Here is a 19,424-nt window from a genome sequence, read left to right as displayed (position 1 = left end):
ATGTCTCTGATTATCAAATTGTAAAAGTGACTCACGCAACTGCGGGAGCGCACGAGTCCAAATTCTGCAGAGCCGTCAACAAGCTGTCAACTCCAAGGAAGATGTCCAACAAACTCCTCAGGAAACGAACTGACAACTTTGACAAACTCCTCAGGAAACGAACCAGCAACTTTGACGAACTCCTCAGGAAACGAACTGACAACTTCGACAAGCTCCCCAGGAAATGCTTCACTGAGCAGCTGAAGAAAGAAGTAAAGGTTCTCTAACCGTCCGGCTTATAAGCCTCCAACTGATCACCCGGACCAAATCCAGCCAATTGCATTCTCTCACTGTGGAAGCACGCCCCTTGATGAGTCATCAGTCAGCTGCAGTCAATTGACTGATGATCCGACAAACCAGCCCGTTGGATTATTAACCAGCCTCAAATATCCTCACAGCAATCATCAGGCCAGTGCCACCTAGCCAAGTTGACACATGAACCCAACCATCACAGGAAGGATCTGGAGGTTTCAAGTTTCTTATAGATAAACTTAGTGAGTGAAACTTTTATAGAGTCTCAGCTAGAGCCCTGGGTGTTCTTTAGGATTTTCAGGAATACTATTGGTTGGGGCTTGGCATTCTGTGGCAATTTGCAGTATCTAGCTGAAGCTTGCATAAGAGTAATCTCCAGGATAGCCTCTTTACTCTATTTGAAATCTCTTAGCCACTGAAACTTACTTTGTTACATTTCTTTTCCCCATTTTGAGCAAGAGGGCACTGTCAATCCCACAATACCAGGGCCAGGTTCTTCCCTGGGAGTCACGTCCCACTTTGCCAGGGAGACTTACACCCCTGGAAGTCATGTCCAGTAGGGAGGGTAATGAGTTTATTTGCAGAGTTGGGCTTAGAGAGAGGGGGCCACATCTGAGCAACAAAAGAGGTTCTTTGAAAGTGACTCTTAGGCATAATTATAGTTAGGCTTTGCTTCCCCATTACAGAAGTAAGTTTCGTAAGAGCAAACCTCAAGATCATAGGGCTTGGCTTATTAAATTGGGAGTCCCTAGTGCTTGAGAGAGTATCAGGAGTTTCCCAGGTGGGGAAGTTTAATAGTTCCATATTTTTCCTCTGTCCCTCAAGCAAGCTTGCAAATACCTTTATTAGCTGCCTAACATACTCTGGAATATATCAAGGTATTACGTTACACTATACAGAATTACAACATTTCATAGAATTTTAAAGGAGAATTTTAAATGTTTTTTTTACAAACTGTCTCTTGATATATCACATTTGCCTGAATAAAATGGAGTAGTTTTTTTTTTTTTTCCTAAAATTCTAGGAATTTCCATGGTATATGATTTAAAATAAACACAGTTTACTACCATAAGTGTCATTTCTCTTGATATAGATCTGTGATATGAGATAAATGACATCTTCTAGTAGGCAATGAAAATAATGAGAATGTATATTATATCCACTACATTTAAACTGATAAAGTTTTGCTTTAATTTCCTGCCATCTATAAACATTTTGGATGATTAATTTAATTCTGACTCAATTACAAGTGTTGATATTTTTTTATACCTACAAACCAGACTACAATGGCAGTTAAGTTTCATTGATATGGAACTTGTATTTTTCTACTGAAGTCTAAAAATAAGCATTCTCACTCTGTAATTACTCTAAAGTACTTGTACTTTAATAACACATTTTCTATATTGTAGCTCCCTGTCTTCAGATCTGAAAATGCAGTTGTAGATGGTCCATTCCTAGGAGAAAAACAAAAGACATTACCCAAACTACCTAAATCTGCTCCAAAAATTAGGCTTTCTTCAGTGACTGCATCTCCAGGCCAGATTCTTCAATTCAAGCTAAGATTAGACTTTCCATCAGAAACAAAGCTAACTGAAGGAGTAGCCAGTTGCTGGTTTCTAACAGCTGAAGGTAAGAGTACAATCTTGTAAACACAAATATTCCATATGTTTTTTAGTAATTTTTCTCATTTGTTGCATGATATTTTTACTGTGTAGTTGGGCAGGATTTGAAGACTATTATGTGAAAAATGAATCCAGATTTAACCCACTTCAGCATTTTTCTTTATTCTTTGAGATTCTTTGCTCCCTTTTATCAAAGAATAGTATAACTCACCCAAAGTTACACACCAGTTTTTAGTCTGGTTTTTGGGAGTATGGACTTCCCTATCCCTCTTCCTTTATTCTAACCTTGTTCTTTATTTCCTCCTTCTTCTTCCCGAAAAGAGCCACTTCGAGTTGAAAAGTCTGAAATGATAAAGTGGAGACTTCTTATTTAGTATCTTTTCCTATAACTCTTCCTTCCAGTTACCTTTATGCATTCCTTCTTCCCTCTAAATCTCTTTCAAGCTCTTCATACACTAAGTCTATTTTCAGTCTGTTTTTACAGAAATCAACAATTTAGACTAAAGGGATGAAATACTAAAGGGAGTTTATAGCATCACCCGCTGATTTGGGATGGTGTTAGAGAAGCAACAAGACTATCAGATACCCCTAAATAATATTTTGAAAATACTTGTTGGTAATGTAAGGGCTGTTTTTGGACATTTTATAAAGGCTAGAAGGAATCATGATTTACAAAACAAAAAAAACAAAAAACAATTTTCATGTGTCAAATGTTTTGCTTAAGACACTTTTCTTTTTGCCCTCAAAGGAAAACTGTTACAAATGCTCTTTAACCTCAGCTAGGTTCATTCAATCATAATTGATCCCTAGGACAATGTCATAATTTTTCTCCTACGGTAGTCCTTCACATGAGGCAGAGTACTGTAGTTTCAGAATGATGTTATCAGTCCTTGAATATTAGAGCTGAAGAGCACCAAGAGACACCATCTTTTCTGATCCCCTTATTTTATAAATAAGGAAACTAATGGTTCAAGGAAATGAAGTTACTTGCCCAGGGGCATATATTGAATTAGGTCAAAAGCTGGATTTTGAACCCAGTTCTGCTAGTTCTTAATTTTGTGCCTTTTCCGTTATGCTGTTCCATCTCAAATCAGCTATAGGGTCATTAACCCTAGAAATGAAATAAATTTTTTTAAAAGGCACACAAAATTGTAAACTACTAATTACACATTTGGATGCCGTAACAAAGGCAAATGCTACTAAGGTTTCCAAATATTTACTCTTAATTTCTGTACTTAAATCTTCATGGTTTGTGGACTGGCACCAGTCCACAGACCACACTTTGAGCAGCAGTGTTCTAGAGCATTCCATCATAAAGAGATCAAGGAATAAAAGAGGAACTAGCAAAGAAGGCAGAGTGGGTAGGCAACTAGAAGTCAGGTGTTTCAAGGAGGAAAGAGTGGTCAACTATGTCAAGTGCTATTCATGGATCAGGTAAGATAAGGACTGAGAATTGATCATTGATTTAACAGCATAGAAATCATTGGTATCCTCCACCAGAGCCCTTTTGGAATGGTAGGGGAAATGCTTCATTAGAGCAGGATCAAAAAAGAATTGGAGAGGAACTGGAGAAAGTTAAGTATAGACTACTCTTTCAGACATTAAAGAGATAAAGAGAAAATATGGCAGTTGCTAGGGGGTGATGGAGTAGAGAAAACAGCATGTTTGCTATATTGAGGTCAAAGATCCAACAGAGTAAAGACCGGATATGGGGGCAGGTGGGACGATACTATCCTTGAAGATGTGAGAGAGGATGGGATTAGGTGCAGAAATGGGGGCTGACCTTTGCCAGGAAGATGGACAGTTTCCATAGTAAAGAGAGAAGACCCAGGTGTGTGGCCCAGAGGCCTAGATGGGTAGCTGTGGAAGGAGGTGCTTGTGGAAGCTCTATCCTGGGTGTTTCTGTTTTCTCAGTACAGTAGGGAACAAGGCCATCAGCCAAGAGTGAGTGAGAGGGGGAAGGAGAAGCTTTTGAAGGTTCAAAGAGAGAAGAGGGCAGAGTGGGAGAGTGACTAGGGAAATATAGTGCAATTGCTGAACAGCCTTAAGGGTCCACTTGAGCTTACCTTTCAGGAATTTAAAGTCAGACTAGTAAACGGAGTCTTTTTCTCCAGGCAGTTATAGCCACAGGGGCAGATGGGTAGATACTGCATAACTCTGAATAGTGTTAATTAGCAGTTCTGTCACAAAGCCAGGAGATCTATCAACCTAGGTTTCTAGAGTCCTGATCCAGTATTAATTGTTCTTACCTCTATACCTTCTAGTATTACAGTGATATAAATTTCACAGATTTTATTCTAAAGAATTAAATTGATTTTCCAGTTGAGTATGATATTTGAAAAAAACATGCTTTCTTTTTTTGTTGTTTTTCTTGTTTTTTGTTTTTTTTTGTTTTTTTGTGTGTGTGTTTTTTTTTTATTAAATTCAGTTTTATTGAAATTCATTCACACACCATACAATCATCCATGGTATACAATCCACTGTCCACAGTATGATAACATAGTTATGCATTCATCACCACAATCTATCTCTGAACATTTCCGTTACATCAGAAAGAACCAGAACAAGAATAAAAAATAAAAGTGAAAAAAGAACACCCAAATCATCCCCCATCCCACCCCATTTGTCCTTTAGTTTTTATCCCCATTTTTCTACTCATCCATACACTAGATAAAGGGGGTGTGATCCACAAGGTCTTCACAATCACACTGTCACCCCTTGTAATCTACATTATTATATAATTGTCTTCAGGAGTCCAGACTGCTGGGTTGGTGTTTGGTAGTTTCAGTTATTTACTTCTAGCTATTCCAATACATTAAAACCTAAGACGTGTTATCTATATAGTGCATAATAATGTCCACCAGAGTGACCTCTTGACTCCATTTGAAATCTCTCAGCCACTGAAACTATTTTGTCTCATTTTGCATCCCCCTTTTGGTCAAGAAGATACTCTCAGTCCCACGATGCCGGGTCCAGATTCATCCCCGGGAGTCATATTCTGCATTGCCAGGGAGATTTACAACCTGGGAGTCGGGTCCCACGTAGAGGGGAGGGCAGCGAGTTCACCTGTCGAGATGGCTCAGTTAGAGAGAGAGAGGGCCACATCTGAGCAACAAAGAGGTTCTCAGGGGGAGACTCTTAGGCACAATTACACGCAAGTTTAGATTCTCCTTGGTGGTAATGAGCTTCATAAGGGCAAGTCCCATGATCGAGGGCTCAGCACATCAAACTGCCAGTCCCAATGTTTGTGACAACATCAACACCAGTCCAGGTGAGGATGTCCAACACATCTGTACCTTCCCCCAGATCCTTGGGGCTGGGGAGGGGGAGGCTGTAAATATATTTTTTATGATCTGCCCAAAGTACTCTGGGATGTGTCACTATTTCACTCCAGCCTATACTAACCTACCGTATCTCACTTCCTATTCAAAGTTCCATGAAATTGTGGTGTTTGAACAAATCGACTGTAGAGTTGTACCGTTTAGAAAATTTACATCCTGTACCAAATAGATATCTCTTCCCTTGTTCCATATGATGGAAGTTGAAGTTTTAGAACACAATCAGTTTCAACCTTTACCCTTTGGCCTGGCTTGCCCTGGTCTTAACCAGACCTGCTTCATTCATATCACTAATTGAAGTCTGGGCTCTTTTTCAGCCTTTTTTTTTTTTGACAGTGGCTATATGCACTAATACTGACATTCATATCTGCCAAGCTCTAGCTCTGAGTTTCAGGTGTCTCAGAAATATGCATATGCTTTCTTTTAACAAGTAACTTGACATAGGTTCTTTCCAATTCAGTTCTTCAGTTGTTTTATTATTTTTTACTTTTCTAAATAATGTCTATGAAATGCTTTGGAGCTTTCAATTGCTGTTCATTTTGTCCCAATAGAATCATTAGTACTTGATATATGAGTCATTAAGCCTGAAACTGATTTTTCTTCTTTGAGATATCAGAGGTAGAACTTGAGCCCCGTTAACTTGCTTACTACCTACTTAAAAGCATGCCCTACAGTTGTAGTAGAGGAGTAACACATTGTTGGAGGATATGTAATTGAATGCAAATGGATTCCTATAATCAAAATCTAGACAGAGCCTTTACCCTCACTGATAACTTGTCTTTTTTAATCCAAGGACACTTGTTAATTGGAATCCATTTTCAGAGTATTCAGTTACTGTAAATTATGTAAAGACTAGAATTTGTGTATGAATCACTGTGAACTAGCTCCTTATTTCAGTATTATATCTTATTAATCAGTGAGAAGGAATCAGTATACTACTTACCTTATGGTGGTGCTTTCCAACATCTGTAATAGAGAGTACAATTTTAAAGTAAAATGTTAGTGGTCAGTGCCTCTAAATTATGACTTCTTGTCTCTAATGATCTTCCTCTGCCCTGATTTCCCATGCTCTATCATGTGTTCTCACTCAGTCTTCCACCGTAAGGTTCTGCAACTACCAACTAGGTAACCAAACCAAATTGGACAGAGAGATCTTTCAAGACTAGCTAGGATGAACTACTAGGCTAGAATTTGGTAGATTGGCTCTGGAGTGATTGACTGAGCCTATAGAACCCCCCTTCCTGCCCACATACCACACACACACACACACACACACACACACACACACACACACACACACACGAGGGCTGAACCATGATTGACTGAGCCTATAGAACCCCCCTTCCTGCCCACATACCACACACACACACACACACACACACACACACGAGGGCTGAACCATGATTGACTGAGCCTATAGAACCCCCCTTCCTGCCCACATACCACACACACACACACACACACACACACACACGAGGGCTGAACCATGATTGACTGAGCCTATAGAACCCCCCTTCCTGCCCACATACCACACACACACACACACACACACACACACACACACACACACACACACACGAGGGCTGAACCATGCAGAAGTAAGGTGTATGGAGTGGCTTTAGGGACAGAATACTCAAACCCCGGCCATTCCACAACCAGTTTAATTGTTCCGTTTGTGTCCTTGAGTCTGAAAGTGTTGTATCAATTGGATGTCGCTGTTAATTTAATTTCTCTCTGTGTAAAGAGCTGTGTATTGATTTTTAAAATAGAATATTGACAGATTAACATGTTTATTTTAACTCTGTCAAACACACAAATTAATACTGAGTCACTGAGATATAAAATACGGATAGTATTAAAAGAAAGTAAAGTAGTCTATATAGAAAATATTTAGCTAGTCATTACTTATCTAAGATATTGGCTCCATTTTTATTAATAGGGGCAAATAAGCTTTCAGGCAAGCATCCTTATAATTTAAGATTTTTGAAAATTGTTTTATTTTATGGGTTATATTTGTATACCGAAGATTAAAGGACATTTTCTCTTCCCGCTTGGTTATATAGAGACAGAAACATTTACTTTTAACTGAATTTTGATCTGTATAATCTTAAAGTGGTCAGCATATGTGAACGTTTTAAGCTCTCTCATTTCAGAAAAAGCAGCATAAAAGCATCCCTGACATATTATAACTGTAACTTCAGAAATCCTACATGCAATGTAAATAAAAATATTTAAAGAAATGTTTTATTTCTGTAATTAGACATTAAAATGTCACAGTTTATAATTTTCCTATTTCAACTTAAAATATAAGAAGTTCCCTACTAATATGATTTCTTGCAAAATCACACAATAAGTAAAACATATTCAGTCCAGAAATAAGCAAAGAAAATTAAAAAGAATGGTTAGAAAGCTTCTGAATAAAAGCTCTGCAACTAACTCTTTAGATTCTCACATGTTCACTTTCTCCATATTCATTCTCATTTAGCATGTTGTTCTTAAATTTGATTTTTCAGCCAACAGAATATTAGAAGCAATATACTAAAAGAGACATGGAAAGGGCCAATAAAGGCAAATACTCTGTCATCAAAAATGTTGACTCGACCTAAGAGCAAAGGAAAGAGACAAAAGCTAAAAAAGTAAACATAGAATTTCATCACTACTCAATAAATAGATGGTCTCTTTTTTGTACAGATGGCCCCAAGTCATTGATTATGTTCAGAATACTCTATTTAAGATGTTAGGAAAGCATATCATATATTTCCAAACCCTGGCTTTTGATATCTGCTACCCTCTAAAGCTTAAGTATGTACTTCTCAATATGACACGTGTTCCTTCTGACAGCAGGCCCTAGTTATATAAAGACATTTAGAGAAATTCTAATACCAAAAGGCTTAAAATTTTTTAGTGGATTATTAGACTTTTGTTATATAGAAAATTAAGTCTAGGAAGAGTTTTGTTTTTTTTTCCTGCAAATTTTATTGAGATATAGTCACCTACTGTATAATCCCTCCAAAGTATGCAATCAGTGTCTAACAGTATCATCACCTAGTTGTGTAATCATCACCACAATCAATTTTAGAACATTTTCATCACTCCAAAAAGAAAAATAACAGAGACATCAAAAAGAAAACTCAAAACACCCTGTACTTTTATACCCTCCTCTTTTTTTATCATTTATTTATTTATTTATTTTTATTAAATTCAGTTGTATTGAAATTCATTCACACACCATACAATCATCCATGGTATACAATCCACTGTCCACAGTATGATAACATAGTTATGCGTTCATCACCACAATCTATCTCTGAACATTTTCCTTACGTCAGAAAGAACCAGAACAAGAATAAAAAATAAAAGTGAAAAAAGAACACCCAAATCATCCCCCCCATCCCACCCCATTTGTCCTTTAGTTTTTATCCCCATTTTTCTACTCATCCATATACTAGATATGTGATCCACAAGGTCTTCACAATCACACTGTCACCCCTTGAATCTACATTATTATATAATTGTCTTCAGGAGTCCAGACTGCTGGGTTGGTGTTTGGTAGTTTCAGTTATTTACTTCTAGCTATTCCAATACATTAAAACCTAAGAGGTGTTATCTATATAGTACATAAGAATGTCCACCAGAGTGACCTCTCGACTCCATTTGAAATCTCTCAGCCACTGAAACTATTTTGTCTCATTTTGCATCCCCCTTTTGGTCAAGAAGATACTCTCAGTCCCACGATGCCAGGTCCAGATTCATCCCCGGAAGTCATATTCTGCATTGCCAGGGAGATTTACAACCCTGGGAGTCGGGTCCCACGTAGGGGGGAGGGCAGCGAGTTCATCTGTCGAGGTGGCTCAGTTAGAGAGAGAGAGGGCCACATCTGAGCAACAAAGAGGTACTCAGGGGGAGACTCTTAGGCACAATTATATGCAAGTTTAGCCTCTCCTTTGCAGTAACGAGCTTCATAAGGGCATGTCCCATGATCGAGGGCTCAGTACGACAAACCGCCAGTCCCAATGTTTGTGACAAAATCAACACCAGTCCTGGTGAGGAAGTCCAACACTTCCACACCTTCCCCCAGATCCTCGCATACCCTCCTATTTTTGATACCTGGTATTGGTGTGGTACTTTTTTTATTGATGAAATAATATTAAGATATTACTGTTAGCTATAGTCCGTAGATTGCAATAGGTACTTTTTTCCCATCTACCACTCTATTATTAACTCTTTGTATTAGTGTTGTGCATTTGTTCTAGTTCATGAAAGAACTTATTTATATTTGTAGTGTCAATCATAAACATTGTGTAACACAAAGTTCACTGTGTTATACATTCCCGTATTTTAATCTCTAGCTTTCTTTCTAGTGGCATACCTGATTCTAAACAACCCCTTTCAACCATATTCACAGACAGTTCAGCACTATTATTTATAATCTCGATAATGAGCTACCACCACCTCTATCTAGGTAGAGTTTTATGAATTAAAATAATGTGGACAAAATCTCTTAGTTTTTATATTGTTTGAGCCTATGGAAATAATATATGCAATGTAACCTGTTTCTAAAGAAATCTGTTATTATTTGATTGTTTATTTTGGATATTCAAATAATTCATTATCTTAATAGAAGTCACTAGAGTTGTATATGCAATTTTATTCCTTAGATAAAATATTTTCTGTATTTTTCATACTATATCCCTTAAGGCTTTTATCTTTTTGGTAAAAATGATCAATTTTCTCAAGTGTCATACTACATTTCTTTCAAAACCTAACAGGTCTCATTTTCATCTCAGGGATTGAGGATTTATGGTCGTATTTGCCATATTCAGTTTGATTTCAGTAGAAAAAAATTTATCATTTATTTTACAGTGTTTAAATGAAAAATATTAATTTGATGTAGAGATCATTATGCTGGTAACTTCTCATTGATGGTCAATATATCCTATTTATGTTGCTGCCCTTTGCACAGAGTACAATGCCTGGCACTTAGAAGCTTTCAATAAATACTTGCTTGTTGAATGATATAGTCCTCACAAGGCTTTTCCAATTTCCTACTTGAGTTTTTATATGTTCTTAATGACTTGGTTTTTTATTTTCTAGGCAATGAATGGCTTCTTCAAGGACAGACACCATCTGGAGAAATAGAGAGCATTTCCAATCAACCAACAATATCACTACAGATTCCTGGCGATTGTTTATCACTTGAAGCTGTTATATCTATAAGGGTGTTTCTTTATTACTGTAGCACAGACAGCAGTGCCTGTATGATGAAGGGAATTTTGTTCACTCAGCCTTTACAAATAACTGATATACAGCAAGGTTACATAGCTCCAGTAGAGCTCAGGTATGTATTTTAGCAAGCTAGGTAGCCACCCACTGCCACAGCTGTTGCATCCCTCATTCTCACCTTCACTATAACTTATGAAAAGCTTTATTTCTGCCTCTGGGATGTTAAGAAACCCACTGCTCAGTTCCAGCAACGGATACTAAAATAAAGCTATGTTCCTTTTCTACTTATTTATTATAAACAGATTCCTTCATTCTAGTTGTGGACCAGCCAAGTCAATGACCATCATTTGAACCACGATTTTGTAATCTATGCTGCTATTTGGCCTAAAACTGAAGTCCACACTCTGGTATAGAATGTAATATAAGATGATCTGCCACAAATACAGATAATAATACCAAATATTTTGGCCTAAAATCCAGTCCCCATGTTTGTATAAGAACACTTGTCATTTAAGACATTGAGGTCTGCTTTAAGCTAAAAAGCAAAACAGAAAAACATTTTTTCATCACAGTAGACATTTTAAAGAGTACCCGAGTGGTAAATGTTCTCTGTCATCTTCTGTGATTTTCTCAGTTGAGATATATTTAAAAGAGAGTGATGATCTATTTTTATTATAAATTGTTTGCTGTTTTAACATATCCTTATTATAACTTTATTCAGAAAAAAATTGTAGAGTTACTAAGGACATACGAACCGACTCCTTTAACTTTTTCTAGAATGAACACTTTCTTACCAGATGGTGAAAGAGACTCAGAAACATCATGAGTTTCAAAGATAAAAGGATTCAGGGACACATTACATTCTGTCATACTAGTTCATTTTAAAGAATTTATTATAACAGCTGAAACTGATGGTAATAGATGTACATGTTGAAATTACATTTCACTTATAAGCAAATGCATAAAATACAGATTTGTTGGTGGGTTTTTTTGTATGTTTTGGTTCCCACTATCAATTTAAGTTCTGAGCATTTATTGTGATGTTTTTAAAACCACTTTTAAGCCTTCAAAGTGAAAAATTCAATGTAAAGCACATTCACGGTATCAATAGATATAGTATTTCTGAATATATTAGTTTTTAAAGTATGAAGGCTGAAACTTAGTGATTTGATAACACTTTTTTTATTTTGTTCTTTTAACCCCAAAAGAAATAGCCAATGAAGATACTGAAAGATCTTCATTGTTACCATAATTTATCTGTATAACTATTTAAAAGCCTATTCTTGTTTTACCTAAAACTGATTTAGCATGTTTGTGATTTAATCAGCTTACAAGATTTTAGAAACATGAGGTGAACCGTATTTATTTATTCAGTAAATATTTTAGACAATATGACACAATATGCCTTTCCCCCTTCAAAATTAGTGTTAAATTTCAAGTGTAATCTTTAAGCACCATCATCAGTCCCTTTCTTTATATTTTAAACTAGTTTTGAAACATGTTATTAGCTTCTTTTTATTCAGATTAGATGAATCACCAAAGTAAGGAAATGCACAGATCATGACTTTGATTTAATTTGTATATCTACTAAAGCTAGTTTTTACAAGAAGTATAAATGTAAAATTAGAAGGAATCTTTTGATTACTTCATAGACCTTTTTGCTCCAAAAACAAAACAAAAAAAAGGATAGATAACATTAGTATTCTCTTTTATTGCAAATAGGCCTTAGGCATTTTATTAATCTCATTTCATTTATTATACTTCTCATTTCTAGTTGGACAGGATGAGAATATTTTAAGTCAGTTATTTCCTAATTAAGGACATAAACAATTTCACTCTCTAAAAGAAGTATATACAATTTTAACTTAGTAATTTAGAAATACCTAATAATTTATTTTCCAGTATAATACACACACAAACACACACAAGTATTTTATGTATGTATTTTCATGTTAACTTAAAAATCCAGAAATATTTTCTAGAATCCAGTAATTTTCTCCTTATTTTCCTAGACAGTTTCAGATTAGTCTCATACTTTTTCTGGTTTTCAAAAGTGTAGCTTTATTGAACATTCTCATACTTGCCTAGCCAGTCTGCATTGTTTTTTACATTTAAAATGTTATTTATAGTAGAGTAGTATGGTTTTGAATAAATCATGCTAAAGCGATATAAGAAGCTTCCTAGAATTTACGACTCACATAGCCTCTTACATAAAAGAAAGCACTTAGAAAGTTTATTTTTAAAACTTGTTGACTCTTTTCTGTGTTCTCTTTTCTATAACGGCTTCTGTACTTTTTTTTAACTTTTGCTTTTGTTGTTACATAAATTTTTATGTCCAGTGATAGTTTAAAAAGAGTAAGATTTTGGAAATCTTTGCCCTAAATTATTCTGCTTGTCAATATTCTTTCCTCCCCTCTTTGTGATATCATTTCACAAATAGTAGAATTTCTTTTAAAGAATTCTTACTCAAAATTGATATGATCCCTGTAATGATTTTGCATATCTTCAATATGCTGTCTCAAGCAAGTATTTAACTTATTCACAAGGGAAAATTTGCAGTTTAATCACCTACAAGTGTACTGGCCAAATTCAATAACTAAAAAACGTTTTTGTTCTTACCTGTTGTAATATAGTTGTAGTGTTTTCAGGCCTGCAGAAAGCTAAAAATCTTAACATGGCCAAGAGGAGTTTAATATGTGTGGGTATGTGTATGTGTCTGTGTACGTTGTGTGTAGATACACAGATACAAAGATCAATTCAGGAATTTCTCATGTAAGTTTCTTTTATGACCATTATACTTTTGACAAATTACTAACACTAAGACAAAATTCTCTTTGATTGTTTTTCCATAGTTTGGAAAATTTAGATATTAAATGTAGATATTAAAAGATATTTAGAAAACATATTTCTGAAATAAAATAGTTTTCTACCTGCACAAAATTTACTGTTATTTTATATCTGATAATCAAAAAGACTTCAGTCTAGCCACATATTTAGCGTTCTGTTTAAGAACAAGCATCCAAAATTAACTAAATTCCATAAAAATATGTACAGAGGGACTGTATCGGTGGCTATCCTGAATGATGGAATTATGGATGTTTTTATTTTAGTTCTAATTTTCTGTATTTTCTTTTACAATGAGCAATGTGTTATTTTCAAAACCAGAAAAAAAAAATCTAAATGTTTTTTAAAGATTTAAAATTAACTGAATAGTAAACACTTACTATAAAGTCACTTTTATTACCAAAGATGAGAACATTGTTTGGAGTCCATTGATCTACCAGTTCTCTTTGCTTAAGGATGTGATATAGTGAAGATAGAAATGAATGTGGCTTTTTTCTTCTGGTGTCTTCATCATGTAATGTAGTGTAGTGTAGTAGGTTAAGAGGGTATACTTTGCAGTCAGTTGGATTCTAATCTTGTAAAAGGGGACTAATATACCTGCCTCATGGAGTTGCAATGAGGAATCAGTGAAATATTGTTTGTAAAGAATTTAGTTGATGAGATTGCTAGCTATTGGCTTAAGTTGATAATATTGATAATAGTAATTTATAACCAAAGACACATGATTTGACATTTTCTTTGCAACTGCAATTGCTAAAGGAAAATATTTCTCTACCAACAATTTGATACATTAATAGCTCTCCATAGAGTTGGGATTTAAAGAGAGAAATACAGTTTTGTTAACAGTGTATCACTATTTATATAGCATATTATCGTTACAAGGAAGCATACCTGCAGTTATATATTTTTTAAATAAAAACTTTCTGGGACTACTGGAACCATGAACTTCCTTGGAGAAGGTCCAGACATATTTACCCTGAACCCGAATACTTGTATCTTTACCAAAAAGTTTCACTCTAATGGCGCTTTATAGTCTTCAAAGTGTTTTCATGTATATTGCCTTATTTGAGCTTTAAAATAACCCTTTGAATCAGACAGCTAGATGTTATATCCACTTTACAGACGAGGAAACTAAGCTTCAGAATTTTAGTGACATATATCAAGGTCAGAAAGCTCCCAGAGCAGCATCTAATGCCTGGAGCTGTGCCTGGCATGAGCAGTGGTCAGTCCATTTTGTCCAGTGACTGAAGACTGAATAGTGGATCTTTTATCCTAGCACAGGTTTCCTAATTCTTAGCTCTACTCTTAGATCTAGAGTGAAAACAAACTGCTATATTAAGAATGCTTATTTAAACTTTTATGAATGTATACTTAAACCTTTACAGTATTTAAATAAAGTAGTAAGAATGATTGCTAGCATCTGTTGAGTGCTTCAGTCACTTTTCTAAGTGCTTTATATGCATTAACTTATTTAGTCCTCACGGCAACCTGAGGGAGGTACTGTTTTCTTATTTTACATAAAAAGAAACTGAGACACAGAGAGGGTAAGCAGTTATACAAACATGATAAAGTTATACTTTGAAAGTAGAATTCACTGTTAATCACCAAGATTGCCTTTTCCTCCTCTTGATTATGTGAGTCTGCTTAACCACCACACTGTATTGCCTCAAAGTATTGTGGGGTTTTTTTTAACACGTCTGTCATAGTTTTATATAATAATTAATAAATCCAAAGAACCCAAAAAGAATTTTTGAAATTTAAGATAAATACTTTGAATTATATTAACCTTTTTGACTTTTTATAATACACTTTTTAGCTGTATAATCATTGTTTCCCCAAATATTTTTCTTTCTTAAATTCAGATAATATCCAGAGCTTTTTTCTGGAGATGGGGGAACAGATAGATGTGTATTCAAGAATAGCTTCCAGTGAGCTTGTCATAAAAAGCAACTGGATTCTTAGCACCGGATTCTCTCAGACCATAAGAAACTTATTCATACTCATGGAAATTTTGTTTTAATAGGCAAAGTGAGCTCTAGAAACATGATATTTGGCCAGTCTGTTAATATGCATAATGTCTAATTGCTTCATAAATATCACTGTGGTATGTAGACACCTACAGTGACTCATCTATATGCAATTCTATTATAGTAGACTTTTCTCCACAGTCAACCCATTATTCCAGTAGTAGGTACTATTAAAAGGAAGCAAAACGTTAGTAATTAGGATTCAAGATCATCAAGATAAAAGAATGCAAGCATCTTTTCATCCTTAAATAGTTTGCTAATTTAAATTAAGTAGTAGTATGGTGCAGGCAGGAATTTGTTAGCCTTGTTATAAATCCGTTCTTGAAATTCATAAGGAAATCAATTTAAGGAGATGGTGATAAAGTCATACTTTGAAAGTAGAATTCACTGTTAATTGCCAAGATTGCCTTTTCCTCCTCTTGTGGTACACACATATTTTATTTAAATGAATTCACACTAGCCATAAATCAGTACTATGTCCTGAATAATTAAAATTGCTTTTCCTCCCATTTCTTTGCAATAGTGTAATAGAAAGAATAGAAAGTTAGAGACTTGACTAATCTGCCTGTATGTATCCCATGATCAACAAACCTTGCCTTTTTGCATATTAGACTGCAGTTTAGTCTGGCTACTTCTAGCTTTCAGGCAGCCCATCTTACCAAGGAGAGCCTGGGTAAAGTCAAACAAGAGGCAGCCCTAGTCAGCTTCTCTGGTTGCATCCCTTCCATCTCTTAGTTTGCTGATTTGGTTTAATTATTTTCAGAGGTTAGAGTTGGAAAGTTAAAACCCTAGACGTGGAATGTTTCCTCAGTTAGAGTTATTCACTGTTTTATGGATCCTTCTTCACTGGCATGTCACTCTCAAGTGTACCAAAGGACATGTTGTTCCATTGAAGGACTAAAAGGAAAGAATTGCAAGTATTTCCAGACATATTTCCCCACCTCTACCAGCAGTTTGATATACTAAAAAGCTCTAAACAAGCCTATACTAAAAAGCATTTTGTAACTGTAAGGGCATGTTATGAATTCCTTCCTCTTTAAGCAGCAACTTACATATCCGGTGTTTTTCAGAAATAAAGAAGGACTTAAGCAAAATTGTCGGTTTTTTTAGTGTTGAAAAACTTGAAAGTATGAATTATATGGACAAATATTAAATCGGCTTTTAATATACTTGCTTACATACATACATTTGAAATAAAGTAGAATAAGACCTCATACTGCTGAGAAGTTGAGAAAAATATCAGCCCTGTTTTAAATAGGCCCAGTATAAATAGAATTTGTGACTGTTTGTTAATCTAGTGTGCCATGTTCATGAAGCATAAGAAGAGACATTCCTTTTTGAAAATTTACAATTCTGCCCTGTAACTATCTCTGCTTTTAGAACTTTAGTCTGACTAGAAATATATTCAAATTCCATGAGCACCTACAGTCTAGGCTACCTGTTGTGTTCACTACATTGTTCAAAATGCTAGCAAATTTTTGTTTGTATAGAATTGAAATGTTTTGTTCACGCATGCCTGTGATGTTCATCAACCAAATTTACCTGTAAGAAATATGCTACCACTTCCTCTCCACACCTGAGGCTTCCCTCTGCTTGAAAACAGTTCAGTAGTTTCTGTAGAAGTTTCACTGAGGAACCATGATTTCACAAATAACAGATGTGGCAGACTGATTTTGTTGTGTTGGATATTTTTTCTAGTTTCTAATACTTCAGTTTTTAAAGAAGGGATACGATACCCTATGTGCCCTAAAATTCATTTCAGTCTACTTTGAGGTACACTTTCCTAACTATATTTTATAGCGTAGCAAAAAGTTTGAATTCTCACTATTAGGGTGCACTGAGAGCCAGTTCAGAAAATTTTTAATTGCTGTCATTACTTTATATGTGAATTATGGACATGTCAGCATTTGTTGTGTGGCAAATTATAACATTTCATAAATTTGTCAAATTTTAGAGACACAGATGCCCATCTTTGTGTGATAAAGGTCATGCTTTTATTTTTGAGACTAAATTTGGTCTGCTGTGCTAACTTCATATCTGTCATTCCAGAAGTTGATTATATTTGCTTTTTTCTCCAAAGATAAAAAAAATGCAACAAAAATCCAATTTACAAGTTTATATGTTGATATTTCTAGATGTGGTCTAGTTCTAAAAGAATTTACTTGGTGTTCATTTTTTAGGTGTTTCATGTAGACCAATTAATATATTTTTATTGAAAACTATTTCTACATTTATTTCAAGACTTTATTTGTCAGTGACTTTTTCAAGTGCATGGGTTAACAGTAGACTATTTGGAATGAGAATAAAGTGGCCTTTAGTACCTACTCAAAAGAAGTATAATACATGAGAACAAGAATGTGTTTATAATTATACTGAAATCTAATGCCTCTTTTCTAAAGCTTTGTACATTCTTTTCATGATGCAGATTAAATATTTTCTCTCTAAAGTCATGTTTTTGTTTTTAATATGCATTCTGTTTTAAGTGTATCATGAGATAATTTTACTACTTAGAAACTAGTGTTTCATTATTTATTATTTGAACTTTTGGGGAAATGGGGAGCATAATACTTAGTTTAAAAAAAAAACAAACCTGAAAGCAGATACTTTTAAATGAAATCATGCAATCATTGTTCTGATAGGAAAAAATTTTAACACCTTGGGAAAAGGTGATCTATTTAGTAAATGGTGTTGGAACATTTGAAAGGCACAAAAAGAAAATTAGATCTCTACCTGAGAATAAGCACAAAATTTGAAATTAATTAATGACAACATAAAAATAAAGAATACAAAAATGCCAGAAGAAGATAAAGGAGAATATAATGTTGGATGGGGAAGACATTCCTAAGAATGACCTAAAGCCTAAAAGCAATAATGGGAAAGATTGCCATATTTGACTACATAAAAATTGTAAGCATCTGAATAAAATAGAGAACAAAAATGAAAAGGAAATGGCAAACTGAAAGAAAATATTTGCAAGCCATAAAATGGGCATGGTATCAACATGTATAATATGTGAAGAACTCTTATAAACTAATAAAGAGAAAGATGTCCTACTAATAATCCAGTCTTGAGTTAGTGTTAAGATGATATCTCGTCATAGTATTGGTTTGCATTGCCACGACCACCGGTGAAGCTGAACATTTTCCTCATGTTTATTGGCCATGTGTTTTTCCTCTTTTACAGGCAAATGCCTGTTCGTGTCTTTTGCCCATTTTTTTCTGTTGAGTTGTTTGTGCTTTTCTTCTTGACTTAAGTTTCTTTCTCTATGATAGTTTTGTCATTTCAAATACTTTCTCCGAGTATATAACTTACTTTTCACTTTCTTTAAGGTATCTTTGAACAAAAATTCATAAATTTAATGTACTCTAATTTTCTTTTTTTTTTTATGGTTGCTGCTTTTTGTGCCTCATTTAAAAAATATTTTCCTATTCCAAGCAATAAAGATATTTCCTAGTTTTCTGCTAGGGATTTTTAATTTTTGTTTTGTTTTATTTTGGACATTTAAGTCCTTAATCTTTCTGAAGATAATTGTTGTATATTTGTGAGGTAGGAATCCAGTGTTGTCCATTTCCCTGTGAATAAACTGTTTCCACCTTTCTTTCTTGAAAAATATTCCTTCACTTATATGACATGTTGCCTCTGCCATATGCTATAGATCCATATGTCCATGGATCTGTTTCTGAGTACTGTGACCCAACAATTCCCCTCTGAAGTGTATACCCAGGAGTACTATATTCCAGGATATATATACCACATAAATCACAGTAGCAGTGTTCATAATAGCAAAAATTTAGAAATAACCATTGTCAGAAGGGTGAATGAAAGTGGGAAAAAATCCTAGAGATTCCATGTGGCATGATATTCTTTCTTTAGGCTTTTGAACAATTAAATATACTTTGAGTATGTATAGATGAGATAAAATTACATTAAAAAGAAAAGGAAATTATAAACATCACAGTCAAAATCATAATTACCTTGGATGGGAGGCAGCAGAGAGATGAGATGGGGAAGAATATTACCTGTAACTTATCATCAAGATCCTAACTTTACCTCTACTTCACACCATATTCAGTGATTAA

General features: G+C 34.8%; 1 protein-coding gene across 1 annotated transcript in view; it reads left to right on the top strand.

Moving 5' to 3' along the window:
- The window catches only part of NHLRC2 (NHL repeat containing 2), a 73,319-nt gene extending 55,528 nt beyond the window's left edge, over positions 1-17,791 (top strand). Inside the window, exons 10-11 of the mRNA XM_037803993.1 lie at positions 1,701-1,920; positions 10,346-17,791. Coding sequence (XP_037659921.1) covers positions 1,701-1,920; positions 10,346-10,602 — 477 coding nt within the window. The 3' untranslated portion in view covers positions 10,603-17,791. The remainder of the gene's footprint in view (positions 1-1,700; positions 1,921-10,345) is intronic.
- Positions 17,792-19,424: the final 1,633 nt, after the last annotated feature.

This window comes from Choloepus didactylus, chromosome 15 (genome assembly GCF_015220235.1).
Source record: "Choloepus didactylus isolate mChoDid1 chromosome 15, mChoDid1.pri, whole genome shotgun sequence".
NCBI lineage: Eukaryota > Metazoa > Chordata > Mammalia > Pilosa > Megalonychidae > Choloepus > Choloepus didactylus.
The sequence above is the reverse complement of the archived record's forward strand: the minus strand, read 5'-3'. Positions and strand labels throughout refer to the sequence as shown.